The 16,908-nt window shown below is 43.6% G+C and overlaps 1 protein-coding gene across 1 annotated transcript in view; it reads left to right on the top strand.

Moving 5' to 3' along the window:
* Positions 1-16,908, top strand: part of Dner (delta/notch like EGF repeat containing) — a 297,502-nt gene that overhangs the window by 262,242 nt on the left and 18,352 nt on the right. The window contains exons 10-11 of the mRNA XM_026396251.2: positions 6,115-6,228; positions 16,083-16,214. Coding sequence (XP_026252036.2) covers positions 6,115-6,228; positions 16,083-16,214 — 246 coding nt within the window. The remainder of the gene's footprint in view (positions 1-6,114; positions 6,229-16,082; positions 16,215-16,908) is intronic.

Genomic DNA, 16,908 nt, shown 5'->3' with positions numbered 1-16,908 from the left:
GCTCCTCTCTCCTCAGGACGGAGGTTCTCTGCCCTTTGGAAGCATTTCTGCCAAACACATTTGCATGGGCATGTCTGCGGCAGTCTGGGAACTGTCCTCAGGCCAGCGTCCACCGCTAACTCGTACTTATTTGGATGGGAAGAGGTAGTGTGTTGGGCTTTAACTTCCTACTTGACTTCTGTGTGTTTTTAAGTGGTGATTTTTACTGCTTTATGCTTAAAAAACTTCAACAAATGAGAATATAAACTCCTAAAACGAAGGAGTGCAAGGAGAAGTTGGGCAATGATAACAAACAACGTTTAGAAAAGGGAAAATGAGGTGGCACTTCTTCCAGATGTTAAAGCTGATTCTAATACTACGATGATGATTTCATTCAAATGCTCCTGGTGCAAGAATGGACAGACCACCGAAAGGAGTCGTGGCCCAGAAACCGTTGTCCACAGCTCTAATGTACGGCTCTCAAAGGGGAGTCACTATGAATGAGAAGGGAATTAAAAAATGGTGCTAGAAAAAACATCGAGCTGCTAAATAGAAAACAGAATGTTCTGGCACTTCCACATTAATTTTATATGAATAATAATGATGAAAAAAAAACACCCTCTTCTTCGACTTCACATCCTCCTCTACTCACTTAAAGTCCTTTCTACTCTTTTCCTTTTTCCAGCAGGTTCCTGAGAGCTGGCCCAGATGGCGCTTCTGTTTCTTTTTATTCTTTCCTTACCCTCTTGCTGTGCAGGTCCATGCAGTGGCCGGAGGTATTCTGGGAAATGCCTGGTGCACTACTGCTACGGGGAGGCTCCTCTGGGACATCATCGGCTTCCCCTTCCCAACAGTACCGACAGTATCCCTGCCCTTTGCCCAGCTGGCTGCAAGGACTATATACATAGCCCTGATCCCTGTTCTGCAGCCCATTCCTTCCACCTGACTCTTCCCTCCCACCCTCAGTCTTTGTCCCCTGACATCCTGAATGCTCTGGCCCCAGAGTTTCCTTCTTGGCCCCTTCCCCTCCCATTTTTCTTCACCTGCTTCTGTGTCTGTGCTTCATCCACTGTCTGAAATGCTCACCCCAAACAGGTACCTTATGACCTTACCCAGTATTTGCCTAATATTTGCCACGACCATTGTATTTAGCCTTGTATTCAAGGCTTTCTGGCTCCAGAGTTTCCTCTCCCCTTCACTAAAATCATCATCACTGAAGGCAGTAACTATACAGGGTTTTCCCTTTTTTTTCTTTTTTTTATACTGGAGATTGAACCTGAGCTGCATCCAAAGCCCTTTTTATTTTGAGACAGGGTTTTGCTAAGTTGCTAAGGCTAGTCTCAAACTTGCAATTCTCCTGCATCAGCCTCTGGAGTCCCTGGGATTACAGATGTGTACCACTTGCCTGGGTTTCTCTTTTTAAATTCTCTGCAGCTCTTAGTATGGTGGTTTGTACACACACAAGATGCTCAATAGCTAGATAAACTTGAATTAAGACTATGGTTCAACATATCAATTAAATAAAGGAAGTCCCCTAGAACATTTTCTTAAGATCAAAGTTTTCACTGTGGATAATCACATTGTGAGAAAGCCAGCTACATTGAGGGCCCCTGAGTACCTCCCCTCAAACTTACCCAGACGTCGGTACTGCCTTCAACACTAGTCCAACCTGCTTGGTGTTTGGTCTGATAGGACTTTGGTCATGTTCATAACCTCAGGTTGTTGAAAAGGTCAAGGTATGGCCTCATCTTGGATTAATTTTCATTTCTGGCAGAGAAAAATCACATGCTCAACCACATATCTATTTGAAATTTTTGGTGACGAGTTTGAAAGAAAACACTTCAATTTTTTTTTTTTTTTTGAAGAACACACAGTATCTTTATTTATTTTTATGTGGTGCTGAGGATCGAACTCAGTGCCTCATGTATGCGGGGCAAGTGCTTTACCACTGAGCTACAGCCTCAGCCCCTCAATTTTTAATTATAAAAACAACCTAACAACAGTAAAGATTTTAGAAAAAAGAGAAAATTTTAAAGTGCTCATAGTTTTTAACAACATAATGCAAGGGCAATAATTTTATAGCTTCCATTTCTTTTAATATCCATGTTTTTACAGTTGTAATTGAGTATAACGACAATTGTATACTATGCCCATACCTAACATGTTATTAGATTTGATCTCTATCTTGCTAAGAAGGCTGACTAATGTGCCCATGAGGGACAACTTATCTGTGCCCTTGTTACTCGGATCCTCTGATGGCTCGTACTGATTGACTCTAATGGGCTATTATAAATAATCTTGAGTGAACATCTTTATTCATATAATTTTCATATTTTCTGGATTGGGTGGGGTGCAAGTGTCTCAGAAATGAGATTACCGGGTTATAGTTTTGGTCACGTCCTTTTTACTTGTTTGATTTTTAGAGGCTATGGTTGAAAGAATGTGCACTCCTCCTTTGTTTGATGAGGTTGTTTCTGTGCCTAAATCTGTCTGATCAGGAGCAAGTATTCTGGGTATCTGGTGTGCCCAGCCTTCTCCTGTCCTGGGATAGACAGAAATGACTATGGCAAGGCTCCTTCCTTCTTCAGACTACTGTTTTACTGGAAGAGCAGGCTTAGGCTGACACAGAATACTGCAGCTAACGTTGAGATATCGATGGTAATTTCTAGAACAGTCTAGTGAATGTTAAGCTCTGTGATGGTTAGAATTCTGAAAAAATGTTCATGAAGAAAGTAAATTTGAATAAAATGAGATGATGCTTCAAAGCAAATTTTAAGTACAGAGAATACTTCCAGTTAATTTCCTTTACCTAGCTAACTTTTCCTGGAGATAAAATAATGCTCTTCTGTTTCCAAATAGTAATTGTCACTACAGTTGTGATGACACCAAAGATATATAATTGATGCGCTGTTTTTTTAAAAAATTCTATCTCATTTTAATTCTAAAATTAAAGTCAGTAAGGAGCCTGTTGGAATAGAAATCCTTTCAGAAACATTGCTTCTTCATCCCTTAATATTAAAAGTATGAATATTTTATTAGTTTTGACTGAATTGCAGTTTATTTTTGCCTGAGACTAAACACAGGTTTTGTAATGGTGCGTGCCTCGCGCTGTGCCAGCGGGTGATGTGTGTGTCATTTCAGACTTAGTTTGAAGTGCGGTCTTGGTTTTCCCTGACCAAACAGGGTGTTCCTGAGGCAGATTTGGAATTTGGAACGGCTTCTTGCTCCTGGCAGTCTCACCTGAGTGTCGGCCAAAGTATACTGGCCGGCTGTTGTCCCTTTTGAAATGACAGGATTCTGGTGTCACGGCTGTAATTTCTTCCATGCATTAAGATGAGGCTTCTGCTCCCGAGGCCCTCAGAGATTTGTGGGGGCTCAGACAGGGGAACTGAGGAGTTATGATTTGGCACAGCAACCTCTGTAACAGCGGGGATCCCAGCTGCTCTCAGTGGGCCATGGCGGAAGCTGCTCTGTCTTGCCTTGGCCTTGATGGACGAGGGCTATTGTGCCTGGTGGAGTCCAGGTTGGGTGGAGGGTGAAGGAAGACGTGCTTGTCAGAGGAAACAGGATGCCCAGGACAGTGCTGGGTGAGAGCATGGGAGGCCAGGAAGAGGTGGCCCCCAGCCTCAAGAGGAGCCCCCGGCACATCGCTAGTGTCCAGCGGTGTTTGTTCTCGGTTTTTAAGTCTCTTGCTCATAGGTGTCCAGCTGTAATGACCACAGTGCAGCATGACGGGTATTTTTATGCAGGGGTTACCAAAGCTTAGCTTATACAAATGGGAGGAACCTGAATGCTCACTGGGGGCTTGTGAGGCCATCTCGATTCATGTGATTGTCTCCGTGGAGAGTCGCGTCCAGCGAGCCTGCTGCCAGCAAACTCTAAACTGATGCTTCAGTGGCTGAAGGTCTCATCTTTTGAAAATGAAAGCCAGCAGGCTACAATTATTGCCAAAACACCCCAGGATGCTCAGACATGCAAAAGACTGAGGTGGCCTTTTATCCTGGGCATTTTCATCAAATTTATTGTATTGAAGACTTTAAAGTTATTATGTTTACACATCTGGCCTAGAATTTGCCTTCCAGCCTTATTTGAACAATGTGGGAGTTTGCTTGAATTGTACGATATGCCCCTGACTGCGCTAGCCCCTGCAGTACTAGAAACCAGGGAGTTTCTGACTGTCTCCACTTTAGGTCTGGTGGAGTTTTGTTCAGGTGTCAGACACCTCTGAACGTTGTGTAGCTATATTTCCCACTAATCAGCAGTTCCCATTGAGCAGCCCCTTGGGAACTTGTAATAATGTGAATCTTTTGTTTCACGATAAACATTTTGAAGCAGATAAGGTTTTCCTTCATTTTATTTTTCCACTGGAATCCATGCTATGTGAGAATCAGGGGGGAATTGAGTCTTCTGGGAGACGAGGCAATGCACATCCAAATGAAGAAGAGTCACCAGATGTGTGCTGATCTTAAAGTTGGTTTGATCTTTGAGATTACTAAACTGGGAAGTTTCTTTCAAGTCCCTGGAGACAGACATGGCTAGGGGGGCTGTATCTCACCAGGCACAAGACAAAGGGGTCTGGGTTGTTGTCCCAGGAAGAAAGGGAAGGCCAAGCTGAAAGGTCCCCAAGAACAACGTCTGGCAGAGCATCATTAATAGCTTGGCTACGATGGGCAAAGGATAAAAAGGAATTAAAGACCATCCGTTCTCAAATGCTTGGCTCCAATAAGTCGCTGGTGCAAATATAGATAGGAAAGTCTGTTTCTATTCTCTTCTTTTCCTCCTTCTTGAGTCCAACTTCTGAAAGCATTGACAAAGACGAGAGAGAAAAGCCCAGCAAGAGTGATTTCAGTGCTGCCGGATGAGTCACTGGGTGTGGCTGTCCACTTGCACAGTAAGGGCTAAGCAACGAGCCCGGGAGCAGATGAAGTAAAACCATGCCCTTGTTATCTGCTTTGTGCTTATTTTTTCTTAAGGCTTAAAGAAAAGACAGATATGCTATTACTTACACTCTTACCTGTATTAGGATATAATTTCTCCTTCTCTCCTAAGGGGATGGGACAGGGGTGGGGAGTGGGAGGCCAATCCATTTACCCATCTTTCCCTCTAATGACACCAGCAGATGTCAACAAAGCAGAATACATAGATATGAAGTCAAAGTAATCCAGTCCTGCTTCAGGCATTGGCATATATACGTGTAGATATGTATGTAATTTTTATTATATGTAATATACATATGTTACAGAAATGGGACATTTTCTGTTTTTACTTTACATATTTTTTAAAAGCCTCTTTGTTATTAAATGTGTGCTGAGCTCCACAGAGTTTTGTTTCTTTCCATGGCCAGTCTGAGGCAAACTATCCAGCAAGCAGAGACTGGATTTGGATGAGCAGAAGGTTTGAATCGCAGCTTGTGATCAGATTCTTTCCTCTGTGTCCTCATCTGTAAAGTGGGGGAATAAGGGCAATTATCTCACAGTGTCTTTGGGAAGAGTAAATTAGAGCGAGGGTCTGGAATGTGGCCTGGGCTGGGTGCACGCTAACTTTGCATGTGGAGTGTGGTTTGGCCTTCGAGCCCAGTATCCAGTCCTGGAGCTGATCCTTCCCTATCCTGCAGTTCTCCACAGTAGAGCTGGGTCTCGCTGAAATATTTGATTCCAGATACTCACTTTTGGGGGTGCTGTTGTCAATTATATTGACATTTTATTAAGGCTGTCTAGCTGTTTTCTGATTCTTTTGGAGACGCAGAGAGCATTTACCTTTGAAAAAATTTCTCTCTCAGGTTTTTATTTTTTTTGTTTGTGTGCCCTATGCATTAGGGACATGTAATCAGAGAAAGTGTGCACTAAAGTTCTTTCTGGTAGGGCCTGTGGGCAAAGATTGAATCTATTTACTAATGAGCCATGTTTTTATAAGAGTAAATGTAGAAGTTATGTTTTACAACAGTAAAGTCAGGAATGGGCACAGGCATGTGTGCACGCGCGCGGGCACACACACACACACACACACACACACACACACACATATCCTGGAATCTGTCCCCACACCATCCCATGTCATTCAAGTACTTTGTTTTCAAGGCCACCGGAGCTGGAGATTGCTCCATGAGTCACCCCTTTTGTGTCTGTCTCTTTGCAGGAACACATTGCGAATTGTACAAGGATCCCTGCGCCAATGTCAGCTGTCTGAACGGAGGTACCTGTGACACCGAAGGTCTGAATGGCACCTGTGTCTGTGCACCAGGCTTCACAGGCAAGTGATCCCTGCACTGGGTCTTCAAATTTACCACCAAGTCCCTGATATTGCCGAGGCTAAGATAGCTCCAAATCCTCCTCGCATAAATGATTGCAGATAGGCATACAATTGCGAAATGTGGAGGAGTACTTGCGTGAAGATCTATGTTAAAACAATCAACTGTGTGTCATTAAATGAGGCTCTACTGAAATGCGGATTTGGTGCTTAGATTTGCTGAAACTGTCATTGCAATGCATTTTTCAGAGCTATAGTTTTGAAACATGAGAAATGAGCCGTTACATGAACACCTGAGAGTGCGCGTGTAAATGCAGGTCAGGAAGGAAGGAGAGTGTCTTCCTTTGAAACTGCATTCAGCTACTACATTTCGTTTTATTGAATGACATAAAAGTAACAGAATTTTGAAAAGTGAAGAAAGTTGGTGGTGGGGGAAGTTAGGGAGACTGTCCAGGTTGTTGCTGGCATGGGTCTAGACGCTGCTGGAGAGGGTCAGGAGGAGTGGGCTGGGAGAGTGGGTGGGGGCCGGGGGCTGGTTCCCAGCAGCCTTAACGTCCACTGAACCGTATCAGGAAGTCACTACTCAGTTGTGGTATGCAGCCTAGTCTTGGGATCTTTCTTCAAAGCCACCACTTCCATGAGCTTTGAGGAGTTTGTGAATCTCCAAAAGTGGATGTGAGCGTTCTATGGACGTGTCTGCTGAGGAGAGGTTCCTAACATTTCATCAGATTCTCAGAGGAACTCCAAGACCAGCATTCTGTTTTCCCAGCAGACCCAGGAGTCCTGAAATTTAAAGAGCAGGACAGAGTCTGTGTTCTCTGGACTTTGCTTAACCAGCAGGGGCATAGGGTCACTCCGGCCTGCAGCTTGAGAGAAGCCGACTCACAGGTGCCCCTGGAAGAGTAGGCAGGGAAGCCTCTAGAATCATGAGAGCCCCTTGCTGGCCTGTCCCCTGCGGAGCCACTGAGGCCTCCAAACCCTGGATCAGTTTGCAGGACCTCCTCCTTCTCCATCCCTGGGGAGCCTCATCTATGCCCCCGGTAGGGTGCCAACAGCCACCAGGTGGAAGAAGCACCTTCTGATCTTCTCTCTATTTGTCTGAGCAGTGCTCTGTTTTTCTTTTAATTTTTCTGGGACTGAGAAATGGGCTTATTCCAGAAAACGATTTGCAGATGGTCTTGTTTTCCTGAATGGTTTAAAAACACACGGAGACATTTATATATCAGTCCAGGGGAGGTAAAATTAATACTGGGGAAGTATTCTGTTTTTTTTTTCCAAATATTTTTATTCTACCAGTAATAAAAGGCATGGGAGAAAAAAATAGAAAATACAGGGTGATTGAAAAATCCATCACTTTAAAGTGCACTACTAGGAAATCATTAACATTTTGATAATTTTGATATCCTGGGATTGTTCCCAGAGGTCTAGGTGTAGAGCAGACAGTCAGTAGTGTGTATTCATGAACTCTGGAGCATGAAAGGAATCAAACTGCCCATTACTAATTTGTAACCCATTTTTCGCTTAAAATATATCTATTCCACGTGTTTCCACATCAAGAAACATGCTTCTGTGTAACATTTGTACTGGTTGGTTGTAGATCCTTGCATGAAATATCATGACTTTTTTGTCATCTACCCACAGTGTGAACTTTCCGTCTTGTAAACACATCGACAGGGATATTCTTATACATCCTGTGCACTTATTATTTTTTGGTATAATTTCCCCAAAACATAATCTCAGAATCAAGAAGAACACATACCTGATCTCCACGTTATTCTCCAGGAAAATGAAACAACAACAGTAACAAGAGAAAAACAAGAATCAACATGGTGCCGACATCTGCTCCTCCGTGAGTGGCAGAAGAATTGACTTCATCATTTGACACAGATATTCCAGAACTCTCATCTGGCTGGCAGCAGTGCCATTTTAGCATTGTCTTAATTTGTGGGTCTTTGATTCCTTGGGAGGTTGGAAACTTTTACAAGGTATTTCTTGTCATTGGTGTTTCTTCTCTTAGGAGCCCTCTATTCATGCGCTCTGTCTGCTGTTTGGCCAGACCTTTCCTGCTAATCTTTATTCTTCTTGATTTGAAATAGACCTTTGTATGAAGTATATTACGTTTTATCTGACAAGGTCATAAATATTTTCCCACTGTGTTTATCTTTTAAATGTGTATAAAGTGTCTTATTTTGTACACATGAATTTTCATTTTATATGCTCTATCTTGATATTTTGTTGTCATTTCATGAAAGATTCTATCAATCAAGACTACACATATCCTCCTATATCATTATAATCATGTGTGAGTTTATTTTGTGCCTTTACATCTTGATTCCATTTGAAATTTATTCAATATCTTTGGGGAGAGAAATCATAACATTTTCTCTAGAATTTTTAGCAAATCCCCAATTGCCTACTCAGCACACACTCTGGGGCATCTCAGACACCTCAATTCATAGATTCTCTGCTTCCTTCTTTAAATGTGTGCTAGCTTATTAAATGTTGTTACTACTACCTCCAAGTTGTGCTGGCCAGAAACTGGGGAATCATCCCGACACCCCCTCTTCTTCCTGTGGACATGCATTCAGATACAAAGGACTCCACAAACTTCTCCGTTGGCTGCCTTTGCTTTCTGCACCCCCTCCGACAGCCCCCACACCATGCACCTATCCCAGTCCATTTTCCACACTGTAGCCATGTCTCCAACTGTGTTCCATAATCGTATGGATCATTCTAGCCTTCTCCCTCTGCATGCAGAGACCGTGCATATTGATGCTCTACTCTGCCCACTCCCTATTGACATTTGATTGTCCTTCAAGAACAAGTTCAACGTCCTGGCGCTGATCATTGAGACCTGGGAGATCTGGTCCTCTGCCTGCCAGAGCCCCGAACACACCTCATTGGTCTCTTCTCAGTAATTTCTTTCCTGTCTCCTACTCTCCAGTCGCCTCTGCTCACCTTCCACCCTGGCCTCCACTGCACCCATATGCACTCAGCCAGGAGGCCCACGCCTGGGCATTTCTTCATGGTCCCCCCTCCTGATCGTAGGGAGCAGCAGGACTCACTGAAGTAGGTTCAGACATCACTCTGCCTGGTTTTTGAAAGCCACGCATGCCGATCTATTCAGCCCTGGTACGTTTTCAGCTTGCAGAAGACCACAGAAGAGTTACAGAAGTAGTTTGGGGAATTGTGCTGCTAATGTGTTTTACAGAACCAGTCCCAGGAGATACGCTGTGGAAAAAAGGTTCTGTGTCCAAATAAATTTGAGACGTGGTACGTGCCACATAGAAATTCCTAAAGGATGCTCACATTCTGAGGGCTCTGAGCAATCTCAATCGAGAGTCTTATTTACCTTTGTTTATTTTCTGAATAGATTAGATCATAAAACCATTTTTCTTCCTTAAAAAAGAAATCTTCTGTGTCCTGATAACTACTGCTGCATGGGAGCGGTTGATAAAATATTAACTCCTTCAATATAGGGAACATGGTTGTCCCTGTTGTTGGAGGTTGCTGCCTAGGAACCAAATAATTTTTCACTGCACTCAGGGTGTAGCAGAACTTATACTTGGTCAACTATTTAGTGTTTGAGAGCTCCCAAACTGATGTAATGGAATGAATTAGGCAAACTATTGTTATTTAATTAAATAAGACTCTCTCCTTTGGATCCAGATCCTTCCATCTCAGGCCAGCCGGCAAACCCTGGTATGTGCTATGTGGAGGACAAATTTTTTCTTTTTCTTGTTGATCTTGGGCTTCTGATTGAAAATATATCCCCTCTAATCCTCAGAACCCATGTTCCTACCATAAGGATCATCACCTGGAGGTCCTTCCTGCTTCCAGTTATCAACTTAGCTGTGTCCACTCTGGTCTCCAAGGCTTTGCCATTCTGATAGGCCTGTGGTCACAGCTCATTGTGGTTTTACTTTCAATTTCTGTCATGATGGATGATGGGGGGTGTCTTTTCATGTGCTTATTTTGACGTCTGATATCCTTCCGTTTTCCAACCCCCTCACATTATAAAGGCTGCACACCATCCAGGTGACTCGTAACCATCACTGTCGACCTTGGTCACCCCGATGAGGGAGGTTGTCCCTCCTTTCCTCCTTTCCAGACTTTTCCCTTTGGAAGGAAGTCACGCGAGTAGCTCACCATTAACCAGGGCAGGGTCCAGGTTATGTCCCGCCTCTTTGAGAGGGCAGCGGCTGCAGAAACCGTTCAGAATTTTTCTTTGTGAGAGATCTGATTATTCTCTTTCATTTGTTTATTTATTCAATCATTTATTTATATTAATAGGGACTCATGGGTGTTTATTTTATACTTTGGGTTAAAATCTAATACTTTTTAATTTGTTTTGTGGCTCAAAATATTCCTGCTTTGGACCATGGGAGGTCTTTCAGTCTGGTTCCTGTGTTCCTTTGATATAGAGCCCCATTATTGGGGGGTGGATAATTGTTGCTGTCATTTATTTCTTTCAGCTTTTTCTTTTTGGCACCAGGGATTGAACTCAGGGGCAGTTCAGCACTGAGCCACATCCTTTTTATTTTGAGACAAGGTCTTGGTAAGTTAGGGCCTCATTAAGTTGCTGAGGCTGGCTTTGAACAGGCGATCATCATGCCTCAGCCTCCTGAATTGTCTTTGAATACTTTTTTTTGTATACTTTCTGGAACTCAAGTTGCTCCAATCTCATCCTGTGTATTTCTTGCCCCAGTCCTAGAGAATTACCCATTTCTCTCTCTCTCTCCCTCCCTTTCTCTCTCTCTCTCTCTCTCTCTCTCTTTTGTGGTGCTGGGGATTGAACCCAGGGCTTTGTGCACGTGAGGTAAGCACTTTACCAACTGAGCTACATCCCCAGGCCTAGAATTACCAATTTCTCTAAGGATCCCTGGTTCATTACTGGGGAATGACTTTATTTTTTTTTTTTTTTTTTTTTTTTTTTTTGGGGAATGACTTTAGAAATAAAGATATGAACACTAACATGCTCACTACTGCTGGGGTGTCATTGCTCTCAGGCCCTCTCAGCTGATAGAGCAACAAAGAATATGTGTTTACTAACCTACACACACACACACACGTGCACTTCTGTGAATATTGCACTCTGTAGCCGTCCATACCTACAGTAAGCCAAGCATGAGTTCATAGGAGTGTCTCCAACTCTATTCCATCCTCTCATCGGTCTCCTCTGCTATTTGAATATTCCCATCATAATGGCCACAGACCTGGCTCCCACCCTCAAATATCCATTTACTTAATTGGTCAATTCCAATAATCACAGGTAGCCGTTTCAAACTCGTTACCCTGCGTCCAGCTCATTCTCATTGAGTCTAACCAGTGCTACTCACTCTGCTACTGAGGTCAGCACCTCCCCACAGCATTTGTTATATAGTTCCATTCTTTTTCCACAGATATCTCCTTTCCTGGGGTCTTCTAAGAGGAAGTTCACTTTTCTTTGCCTAGAGAAGTACATTTTCTTAAACAACTATTTGTTAAAAAGGCCACGTTTTCTTCCTTTCATTGCTTTTGAACCTTCATCAAAAACAGTTGGCCATTTTTATGGGGGTCTATTTGGTGTTCTCCAATTCTTTCATCGACCTGTATGTCTATTCCTCTGCAATGCAGCTCAGCCTTGGCTACGTAAAAGCTCTTGTGGCTACATAGCTATTAAAATTGGACAGAATGTTTTCTAGGACTTTATTCCTTTTTTAGTTCCATTTTTTTTCCCTGCGTTCTTTGGATGCTGGTCATTGTGGGTTAATTGTTGGGTGCAGCGATTCCATTGTCTTTTTTTCTTTTAAATGCTGGTCTTTCTCTGTGGCAGGTAAGTTACTTGCCAGCCTGGTCGGTCTTTCAAGGCTTGTTTTTATATTCTGGGGAGGTGATTCCAAATGCATAGCCTTTACTCTTAGGACAGTTATGCCCTCGTGCTAAGAGGTGACCTTTTGTGGCTTCATTGATGCAGTGGGTGGCCGATGAACTGTGAGATTTTGGATACTTTCCAGTCCTCTGTGAGTTTGGAAACTGCTCATCTTCCATTTTGTTTGCCAGGCTCCGGGAGTTTCAACTCACGCACAGTATTCAGCAAGGGACCCAAGGGACGCAGCATATTTCTGGTGCTCTTTTTCTGAGTGGCTCTATCTTCTGTATTTGGTCTTCCCTACAAATTACCTTGGCCTCCACAAACTCCAGTCTTTGTCTCCTCAATTCAATGAGGCTGTTGTGTTCTAAATTGGCCCCAGGCAGAGGTCCAGGCTGTGTGGAGCTCAGCTGCTTCATTTCCTCCCCTGCAGCTGAAGTCCGGCTCTTAAACGTGGTTTTATTTTGCATGTATTTCATCCAGTTGTCTAGTTGTTCACCGTGGGAGGACAGGACAGGTTCCGGTTACTCCATCACAATAGCAAAAGTTCCAAATAATTTTTTAGACCCGTCTCATCTGGAATAAAATTCTCACAAAGTAGGAAGGGATCAGAGTTGAGGCATCGAGCCCAGGTGTGGCACGGGGCCGCCAAAGTGTGCAAACACTAGGATGATAGCCGTCAATACCGTCCAGTGTGGATTCTGTTAACCCAAGGATTTACAGTGGCGGTGACTGGATTTGTTTTGTTTGGCTTTGCATTTCCTCATTTATCTGGGAAGGCCTATGGGATTAATTAGGAGGCTTGTTGACTTGCATAAGGGCTACCAAACATACCTCCTATGCATATTGCCCCTTAGAAAGTAGTCGATTGAAAAGAAATTATAACCCATTTGGAGGTCAGACCCTGGTTGCCAGTCCCAGTCAAGTGGAAATTTATTTGTTGCCAGGAGTGGTGGTGCATGCCTGTCATCCCAGGAACTCAGGAGGCTGAGGCGGGAGGATCCCAAGTTTGAGGCCATGCTCAGCAACTTAACAAGAGCCCCAGCAACTTAGTGCTTAGTGAGACCCTGTCTTAAAAAAAAGAAGAAGAAGAAAAGGATGGGACTGTAACTTAGTGGTAAAATGTCCCTGGGTTCCCTCCCTAGTATCTCAAAAAGAAAAAAAAATCGTTTGGTAACTCTCTTCACAAATGCTATTTAAGAATAATCGTGATTTAAGAGCAACTGATATTTCTCTAACTCAATTAAAAAAAAAAAAAGAGTGAGTGAGCTGAAAAGTCGACTGTTTCTGGCCAGCAGAGGCCTGAGGGTGTACTGAGTTAGCTGTTAGGAAGGACCTCATACCCAGCACTGAGAATTCTCCTAGTAAAATAAGCTACAATGCAAATTAATTAGAACTGGAATGTCACGGTGTGTCAGGGTCTTCAATGCATATGAAAACATAATGCTCTTAAATACGAGGAAATATAAGTAAAGCCAGACTTGTTTCCCATAATTCACAATAAACCTCCAAGCGTTTTGTGTTAATTGATGGCAAAAAGCATAATCACCGTAGTGGAGGGCAGCGGTCCTCCGTGGAGTCTCCTGGATGGAAACCCCCTTGGTGGCCCCACTGACAGTCACCCCATCTCCCTCCCACGCTCCACATCACCTCGATTCCAGCCCAGGACACGGTGAAGGCCCCAGGCTGAGAGCTGGGGGAACAGATTCAGCTTTCGGGGCAGGAGAGCCGTCTGCTGACCAGGCCATGGGGGACAGGTGGAGGCACCCAGGACCCAGGTCACTGCCAGCACTCCTGCTGCATCAGGAGCTGCCCACTGACCGGCCTGGCGTGAAGGTGATGTGGTTAAGTTATGACGTCTCACTCCAAGTGCATCTCTAAGAACAGTGGCGGTGAAAAGCAGCCTGACATCAGTTTGACGTTCTCTCTGGGCCCCGATTCTTGAGATCATGGTTTGTAGATATTCCCCCCCCACCTTTTTTAAATCAACTCTTTCTAATCTGGTGGGTCCCAAGAACAGTCCACTTTAGGGATCTTGGACTTCTGCCTAGATCAGAGGCCCTCAGTGATCCAGATCTGCCCTGAATTTGGCCTTCACCTCTGTGGAGGAGCTTTGGACCAGAGCAGGCTGGACAGACTGAGGCCACAGCTGCTCAGGTGCACTGCTTTTAGGGAATTAGACGGGTGTGATATTGCAGTAGACCTTATGAGGCGGGGGGAATTTTGAGTTTTGTCAGTCTATCGAGGTAGGAAAAATGAGGCTCTTGCTGTGTTGGGAACCAAGCAAATCATTTCAGTCTCTGCAGTGTTCAGATTTCCAGCTAAAGAAAGCCATGTTCAGTGAATGCGTTGATTAACTTGTCTTCCTAAGCAGCTGGGATGTAGTCCTGATGAATTTACCGTCAAGGTCTTTGATTTCATCCTTTAGCATTTCTCAGCACGTTTACTGTCCCCTCGACTAGTCTGCCCTGCAGGGCCATTTGTAACCGTTTAGTCTCTTTCCTTTCCCACTCAGAGCCATCGCCCTATTAATACAAAGACAAACTTTGAAACAGGTTAGCAAGAAGCAATCCATTTCATGTCCTTTCTATTGAAATCAATGACTATATTTATTGCAAGAAACAAATTCATTTAGACACTGCCAAATTATAGTCACCCTAGTATGACCTAAACATAATAAATGTTTCATTCGACAGATTTTACTTCAAAAATGAAGTAGTCAGGTGCCAGGTACCTAAAGACTATGAAATGAAACAGTTGTGAAATATTTTAGTGTGAGATTCTTCCTCTAAAATCATCTGTGAGTGACCGAGTAGTCTTATAGATGTGAAGTAAACCAATAGCAGATAGAAAAGCAATTTAATGTTATATAAGCCTGGAAGTAATTACCTGAATGTACTGGAATATTGTCTTTTAAAAAATGGACAAAAATCTTTGATTTTGCTCTTATTAATCTCTGACTATAGCAGTGGTAGGAGTTTCATTTTTCATCCCGTTCTGCATTTAAGCAAACGAGGCCTTATTTTAGAAATTTCTTTTTTTTTTCATTTTCAAACTTTTATGAGAGAATGTCTCAATTTGAAGTATCCTTTTCAGTTCTGATGAGCTGCCTTTATATATAAGAAGCATATTCAATTCATATGGGCTCATCGTGATGGCTGTAAAAAAATCACTGGAAGGTGGCTTTGTTCATATCACTTTTGGTCACAAGCTATTTCCTGTAAATTGATGTTTGGCTCAGAGTGACATTGGCCCCAGGTCCTGGTTTGCAACTTTATCCCTGGTTTTCTGAGGCCAGTAAGGCTACCCGGAAAGTCTGGGTCTAGTCAGGGTCAGGAAGAAAGTCAGGCGCTTTTCTTTACGGGGAAGGACAGGTTGGAGGGTTTTGTGAGCTTCCTTTGGGAAAAGACAATGGGCTGACCCCCAATTTCATGATTGTCTCTCCTGAGCGGGACCTGCTGCTCTCCAGTCTGCATGTCCTCCAGGCAGATCCAGGGATCTGGAAGGTAGAGGAAATTTTATTAGTTGACTCAGGCTAGGCACACAGCTGTGACCAGAAGAGTCAGTGTCCAGTCTGCACACTCAAACACTTGGCTACAAAATTATCATAAACAGTGAGTTTTTGCCTTTCTGGGGTTTTGGAAAAATAAATAAGACTCAGCTGCCAAAATTCAAAATAAAATAGACTTCCTTAATAAATTCAGGAACCTAAGTTTGCTTTTCTAATCAACCTTGAAGGGCTTATTCAGACTTGGGAATCAGCTTCTATTAACTAGTTAATGGAATAAAGGAGAAATTCTTCTCATCGGTGATAATATATTTTTTTCTTTCTTAGTTTTGCTTAAATAAAAGATCCCTTGTCTGGAATTTTTGAGAGTTCACACAAAGAGCAGGTTGGGCTCTGCTGCTGGAGGTCATGGTCAGCTGCAGGTGTCTTGGTTTTGCCTGAGAAGTCTTGGGAGCTGTGAATGCAACCAGTTCATTGCCATTTTCCTTATCTTCCCAGGTGAAGAGTGTGACATTGACATAAATGAATGTGACAGCAATCCTTGTCATCATGCTGGAACCTGCCTGGACCAGCCCAATGGTTATATCTGCCATTGCCCTCATGGCTGGGTGGGAGCAAACTGTGAAATTCGTAAGTATTTCTGCAGCAAGAGGATGCCAACTGGGACCAGAAAGTCCCTGTGTCACCAACGAGCAGCAAGGCCCTGAGGGACAAGTTACCCTGAGTTACCCGTGAATCCTAAGTCCCAGCCTCATGCTTTTGCCACTCTTCCCCCCCACACACCCCCTGGGTTATGCTGTCCTCACTCCTTCCTGAGTCCCATCCAGCCTTTCCATCAGGATGAGAATTTTCAGATGTCATCCAGAGTTCACTGCTACTCAGGCAGCCAAAAATGTGCTTGAGAGGAGCATTAGAATCATATCAAAAACTAGAGTCTCTGGGTTGAAAAATGTAAGAAGCAACACAGAAGGTAAATTCACTTTGCACTTAGGTCTCCAAGAAGTGTCTTCGAGTGTATGAGGTTCCCTCAGTTGCCTAGAGAAAAGTCCAGTGAGGGCCACCACAAAAGCTGAAGAGCACTTGGGGGCTGCCTCAAGCCCCTTGCAGTGTGTGGGTGACTAGCAGAAGCGTGACAATGTCAGGATCCAGGTTTGAGATGTTGAAACCACAGATGCACAGCATGGAGGCGAAAATGAGCACAGATGTAGAATTGTGTTTCCAGTTGTTTTAGATACGTCTCAAAATTCAGCATCGACAGGGACTTTGTTCTTCTCTGAACTAGGGGAGTTTGATCCTCTAAGGTGGAAGAAATCCAACCACGCTG

The sequence above is a fragment of the Urocitellus parryii genome, chromosome 1 (genome assembly GCF_045843805.1).
Source record: "Urocitellus parryii isolate mUroPar1 chromosome 1, mUroPar1.hap1, whole genome shotgun sequence".
Classification (NCBI taxonomy): Eukaryota; Metazoa; Chordata; class Mammalia; order Rodentia; family Sciuridae; genus Urocitellus; species Urocitellus parryii.
This window is presented reverse-complemented; position numbering and strand designations above follow the sequence as displayed.